Source organism: Saccostrea cucullata, unplaced genomic scaffold, assembly GCF_032062105.1.
Source record: "Saccostrea cucullata isolate Sc308-1 unplaced genomic scaffold, CSIRO_AGI_Scuc_v1 ctg134, whole genome shotgun sequence".
Taxonomy (NCBI): domain Eukaryota; kingdom Metazoa; phylum Mollusca; class Bivalvia; order Ostreida; family Ostreidae; genus Saccostrea; species Saccostrea cuccullata.
This window is the reverse complement of record NW_026927214.1, coordinates 165,642-172,711: the sequence shown is the minus strand read 5'-3', so window position 1 is coordinate 172,711 and position 7,070 is coordinate 165,642. Positions and strand designations below refer to the sequence as shown.

The window sequence follows — 7,070 nt, the reverse complement described above, 5'->3', positions numbered from 1 at the left end:
TCCTCTACCAAAATTGTGAAATTCATGGCCCCAGGGTCAGGATTTCTAGTGCTAGGGAGGGGCTCTATTGATAAATAGTGAAAATGCATTATTTCTTTGAAAATCTTCTTCTCTGCTCCTGGGTATCAAATTAACAATCTAAGTACATAGTTATGATGAGCAAGAGTGCCTTTTTTCAGATTTGTGAATTTTATGGCCCCAGGGTCAGGGGTTCTGGTGCTAGGGCGGGGCTCTATTGATTATATATTGAAAATGCATTAATTCTTTGAAAATCTTTTTCTCTGCTCCTGGGTATTAAATAAACTAACTAAGTACATTTTTATGATGAGCAAGAGTACCTCTTCCAAAATTGTGAATTTCATGGCCCCAGGGTCAGGGGTTCTGGTGCTAGGGCGGGACTCCATTGATTATATAGTGAAAAGGCATTAATTCTTTGAAAATCTTTTCCTTTGCTCCTGGGTATTAAATTATGCCAATGATCTAAGTATATATATATTTTTTTGATGAAAAAAGGTGTATCTAGCAAAACGGTTAATTTCATGCCCCCTGGGTCAGGGGTATAGGGGGGGGGGGGTACATAGTCTGAAAATAAATTAATGCTTTGAAATCTGCTTTTTGGTATTAATCAACCATTTATGATGAAATAAAATTTATGATAAAATTTCCAAAATTTTGAAATAAATGGCCCCAGGGTTAGTGGTTCCTTTGGGGTGAGGTGCATAAATGGTTATAAAGTGTAAGTGCATTTTTCTCTTTGTTACTTTGATCTACGTCTGGGTATTAAGTAACTAGAGTAAGCATGGTAAGTGTATAATTATGATAAGCAATAGTGCCTCTTTAAAAATTATGAATTTCATGGCCTCTGGTTTAAAACACGAAATAAATTCAATTGTTAAAAGTTGTTACATGACCCTTAGGTGACCTATAAGGCCCGTGGGCCTCTTGTTAAAAAATCTTCTTCTCAAGAACCACTGGGCCAGGAAAGATGAAACTCTTGTGGAATTATCCTCAGGTAGTGTAGATTCAAGTTTTTACAAATCATGACCCCCGGGAGTAGGGTGGGGGCCAAAATGGCTGATCAAAGTTTTACATAGGAATATATAGGAAACATCTTTAAATATCTTCTTCTCAAGAACCACTGGGCCAGGAAAGATGAAACTCATGTGGAATCATCCTCAGGTAGTGTAGATTTAAATTTGTTCAAATCATGACCCCCGGGGGTAGGGTGGGGCCAAATGTCCACAAAGTTTTACATAGGAATATATAGGAAAAATCTTTAAAAATCTTCTCAAGAACCACTGGGCCAGGAAAGATTTTGTCATGTGGAATCATGCATTTATAGTGTAGATTTAATTTGTTCAAACATTTATACCCCAGGGGTAGGCCTTCCAAATATATTTGTTTATTTTACATAGGAATATATAGGGAAATCTTTTAAAATCTTCTTTTCAAGTACTTCAAAGTCATGCTTAGTGATATTTATAGGGACTTCCTAAGGTAGTGTAGATTCTAGTTTGTTCCCCTTATCAAGGGGGTTAAGGAGGGGGTCAAGCCCCCACCTCCCCCACCCTCAGTAAACTTTCAGTTCTGATCTGATATGTGTTTTTTCCTAGACAATTGCTCAGGTGAGCGATGTGGCCCCTGGGCCTCTTGTTTTATTTAAAAAATGCTGTCTTTAAAAACAACTATTTCAAACACTATATTCTATGTGAAAAAGCTTTAAAATTTGCAAATTTTGCAATGTAGTGTAAGGACTTCACAGAAAAAAGGAACAAAAACAAAAAACACCCCTATTCATAGTGTATTCAAAATAGTTAAAATCCAACATCATGAATCAAATGGTTAACAGAGAATTCGCCAAGAGGCTCACAATGCTCACCTGAGTAACATTTGACCTGGTTTTCCTTATCTTTTGATCTCTCCTTCAAGAGGTTATGACCTATCCCCCCCCCTCCATGGGAATGCTTCAGTATCAGGAGACTTTCAGTCTTGCTTTTCTAGATATTTTATGCATTATAATGAATTTATTCCTCTACTTTAGACATCCTAATTACAGGGTATTAAAATTGGCTCAGGTTAGCTAAAAAAATATATCAAGCATATTTTGGATACAATGAATGAAAATCACTGAGGCTAGTGGCGTGAATAAATTCAGTTCTCTTCAACTTGGAAAGAATTCTAGATGTGATAATTAATGTGCTTTGGAAAAAAAAGAAAATATGTTAACTGTATTTATTTACAAAACAACAAAACATATACATAAGCTAGGTAAAATATAACCTATCAGGATTTGGGCTTCAGTGGAAATGGTTTTTCTATCTGTTTATTGGCCATTCTTGTTCTGTGTCGCTCTTTGGCAAAATTAAGTTCCCCCATCAATTCGTGTACTCTTGCCTGATAAAAAAAAATGATTATGTTTGAGAATCAAAGCATCTAAAAATTATGAACTCAGTGAGATACTGAATGATTACAAAGCCCACCTCAAAAAATGTCATCTACAAGTTATAGACAAAATCTCCCACCAAGGCACCTGATCCCACCTCTGGTGCTTTACCCTTTTCTTGTTCCATATTGTTCACAGGGTTTATGAACCTGATCACAGTTTGTTATATTTTCCTCTTTCAAGAGATAATTTTTAAGTAAGTTTAAAGGTGAGCTGACCCAAAAAGTATGCTACTGGTAATTTGGTCAAGTTGTATAAAAAAAGGACCTACTCCAAAAGTTTAATCTGCATTCTTGCACAGAATTTAGGTCAGATAAAGAAATTGATAAATTTATAGATCATCATTAATTTGATTCACATTCAATTTAAATTATTTATTTATTTAAATGAATTTAACCCTTTGTGTGCTGAGTTTTACGGTGTAACCTCAAAGTTTGTTTTGGAATATCAATATAATTATCACAATGATGTACTAAAATGCAAACATCTAAAATTGTTGACAACCAATTTGCTTGAAATTTGGCAAATATATCGTAAATGTTGTGTTTTTTTAATTGATATTTAGATTTTTTCAATTGCTATAAAAATTAAAGTTTAGAATTAATATTATGTCAAAAAAAAAAAGAAAGAAATTAAGCAATAACTCAATAATGAAGTCAATGTCATATATACTGTTATGTTGTGAAAAGTCATTATATACTTATCTGGGTAAGGAATATATTCATGTATGTTTAAGTGGAATACTGATTTATTCAAATGCAATTTTCCTTAAAATGTCAACACCAACAGTGAAGCTGACACAATTTCTACATGTGAACCTTCCATGACTTTAATGAGGTAAACTAAAAGTCTCTAATTAAATAAGACAAAGACAGTGACACTTACAGCTATTTGTTGTCTGTCTTCTAGTCTCTTCTGTTGTGCCGTTGTCAGTGGTGCAGGTCTTCCATCTACAAAGAAATGATTGATTGATTAGATTTGATTTGATTGGTTAGAAGATTGATGGATAAATTATCTAGAAATTTTAACTGATTCAGTGATATTTCAGTCAATATTTAAACAATATATGGAAAAATATAAACTCTTGTGGAACATTTCAAGCATTTTTCTGTTCTGTATGGCATGGCATTAATTTTTATTAAGCATATTAAAGGAATGTCTTTCAAAGAACTATATGCGGTATACTGCATATGTTTGCCCTTCAAATTTTGAAAAATTCTAAATGTGCTGAATTCAATAAATTGTACGAGAAATATAAGTTAACAGAAAATATTACAGTTCCAGAGCAGTGTATTTACAATTTCTGTATTTTATGACGTCACAAACTACATTTTATATCCTTTTTCAAAACATAATGGACAAAATTTCAACAATTTAAGATTTAAAATTTATAGAGGATGTGTGTTCAGTGAACAATATTTATTTCATTGATATTACATTCTACACATTATATCAAAATATTTATCCTGAACACACATGCGCTCGGTGACTTTTATTTAAAATATCACGAAATATGTACATTTTTCTGCAAAATTCATAAAAAACTGAAATTACGTCATATTGTGACGTCATTACGTACATATGAGTTATTACTTAAAATTATTCAGTGCTTTGAAGTCAGCATATACCCCCTGTTTAAGGACTTAATTAAATATTACTCCATCAAAGTTTGATTTTGGGGGGCAAATGTTGGTTAATACCGCATATAGTTCTTTTGTTACCTAGGAATGAGTAATCTGGAAGATCTGTCAAAGGACCATATTTCTTATTATCCAATGCCTTTCCATTTCTTGAAAAGAAAGTTTTTTAAATACATACATCATATTTAATGTTGAAGACACCTAAATGCCGCTAAATGCAGGATTAATTTTTTTTTTACCTTTTACATTATATAAATTGGTTAACTTAATATTTTAATATTCCTTTAAGAGATATTTGTTAATTAAATGACCTTTCTTTTTTCAAACAATAAGGCTTAAAAAAAATACATGTATGTTTATTTCCTGAAACATTCCCAAAAAATTAAGGGTCGGTAGGTCGGGAATTCTTTTTTCTTTTTTTTTTTTATGAATGGTTAAACATCCCCGGACTGAATATACCAGGTGTCATATTTACAGTGGACACCCAACATGGTATCTAAAATATTTCTGCCTAGCGGCAGAAACCGAACTTTAAAAAGTTGTGTGGGGAAATTGTTGTTACAATACTACAATGATTACTCTTTATATTTAAGGTAAATGTAAACTAGGTTGACATATTTTATGTCTCAAGTTAAGCTACAAGCTAATTTTTTTTTTAAAATAATTGGAATCAGCTGATTGATCAAAAGCAGTTTTGCCATTTGTCAGAAAAAAATCCACCCAGGGATAAATTGAATGGGTCGGTCGGGTTACAGGAAACATCATAATTTTTTTTTAGGCCTAAACAAAGAACAAAGTAAAATCAACTCTCACGCAATTCTCCATTTTGCTCCAAAGCCTTTGGATAGTAATTTTTTCTGACTCCTGAACCTGTTTAAGCTACACGCAGTTGTCGAGAAGCTTTGCCTTGGACAAATCCCTATAAATATAATGTTCATATTTCACATTTTAAAGTATAATTATTGTCCCATCTTTTATTCTGGGAGAGAGGGGGTTAGCTTTGCATTTGTAAACTATATGGTTAATCAGGAATATCATGCTTCAAGATGGGAAACAAATACTCAAAGAGTGGGTACATGTACTATATTTTATCCCACTGTGATGTTATACAATCTTTTTATGAAAAAAAGTTTTACAAGTCAGGGATCACTCTGGATTTTAATGTTGATGGGCCAATGGCCCATGCCGCATTAAATCAGGGGAATAAAAATTGATTTTCCTTGCTATTTTATATAAATTTCAAGTAAATTTGATATCTTTAAGGTTTTTAAATGCATTTCTGAACAACCAATTTCATTTTTTTTTAAATAAAATGAATAATATAAATATAAAAGAAATTTTTTTTTTAATTTCATCTCAGTACTGAAAAATGTCATATTGGAGAATTGTTTTAGACTTCATACAACAGAGTATAAATGTAATTGATAAACAGAATACCTAAGTTAATTCCTCGCCCCTTTGATTTTATCGATTTAGTTCTCGATAGTTGTTGAAGAGCTAAACTATAAAGGATGCAAACTTACATGCACATTTCTCTACAACAGACCTGGGGCAGTTGCAGATTAAATTTGGTTCAAATGGTAGGGACTGGTTTTGTATGCAAAGAACTGGAGCAAAATCTTTAAAAAAATGAAATGAGAAAATTTTTATTTGTTTGCAAAACAATTTAGTCCCGTCTAATCAAATTTTTAAATAAATGTGCAAAGTTAGCCACTTGGATGGAAATGACAAACATCGTTGCCGTTGATATCAGGAAAATCAACGTCTTGGACTCATTTCTTCTTAATCAGAGACCTCTGCCGAGTATGGGAATGAAAAAGTTTCCGTAATTTTATTTGTAAAACAAACGAAAGCTTTCGTTGTTTTGGGTAAGTTGGCCCACTACCAATTTTCGCTTTGGAGGCATTTTTTCAAGTGTCTGGATACACAATGAGTAACTTGTACTTGTTTTGTTTCGAAATAAATAATCAAAGTTTTAAAAAATATTCACATATTACATACTGGAGTATTACTTTCATATGTTTATTATTTAAATCATTACATATAATTTTAATAAATATAATTGACTCAGTATTCGGTAAAAAATTTCTAGTAGTGTAATCTAAACGAAGAAACTATTCATGTACAATTCCGATTTTAGTCTTGATCACTAGACACTCTGCTGGTGTAAAGAACATACGCAACTACAAAGAGTCTGATTGAACGAAGTAACAATATGCTCAGATACGTCATGAATACAATCTGTCAGTTGGAAAACGGTCTTAAAATGCACCAAGATAAGAGTTTTGACCCACAGTTTTGCATCTTATAGCGCCATATCTGTAAGACATGCACCAGACTGACCCCTTTCTAATTTTTTTGTGCGCCATTTACAAATATTTAGCGCCAAAAAAAAAAGTGATCCCTACAAGTCATTATCCACTAACACTCTCCTGGTGGATAGAGAGAATCTTATGCATGCAGTATGAAATTTGAAAAAGACCACATAACTGTAAACACTGACTTGATACCTCAAACAATGTTTAATTTGCTTGACTTTTTGAAAATATCTGTCAAATAAACTGAACTTTCATTTTTTCTTGATAATCAATCTGTGCTGTTTGAATGAAGTGCTAAAGGAAATATATACAGGTATACAGTAAGGTATAATAAGATATAAGGTACACTATAAACCATTAGATATCATCAAATATATCGTAAAAATTATCACTCTTCACTAAAAAGGTAGCATTGCAATACATTTTGCACAAGGTCAAAGTTGCGCGGTGTAAAGAGGTAAAATCAATTCTCTCTCAGATATCCTTAAATTTTAAATTAAAAGTCATCATTGTCATGGTAAAATTTTATTCCAGATTCGGATGATAGTCCGTTTAATTAATCTGTTGTCGTTAATACCCACCAAGAAGCATTTTTGTAGCCGCTGTGCATCCACACATTGCCTAAAATTCACACAGGAAACAGACTGTGCTAGATAATTGTAAAGTCGA

General features: G+C 32.4%; 1 protein-coding gene across 1 annotated transcript; it reads right to left on the bottom strand.

Moving 5' to 3' along the window:
- Positions 1-2,217: 2,217 nt before the first annotated feature.
- LOC134273739 (large ribosomal subunit protein mL52-like) lies at positions 2,218-7,052 on the bottom strand. The gene is made up of 5 exons (XM_062755948.1): positions 6,983-7,052; positions 4,897-5,002; positions 4,165-4,232; positions 3,329-3,393; positions 2,218-2,394 (listed from the first exon to the last, which is right to left on the bottom strand). Exons 1-5 carry the CDS (start codon positions 7,017-7,019, stop codon positions 2,284-2,286), a joined length of 387 nt encoding a protein of 128 aa, XP_062611932.1. The 5' UTR covers positions 7,020-7,052; the 3' UTR covers positions 2,218-2,283.
- Between the last annotated feature and the right edge of the window lie 18 nt (positions 7,053-7,070).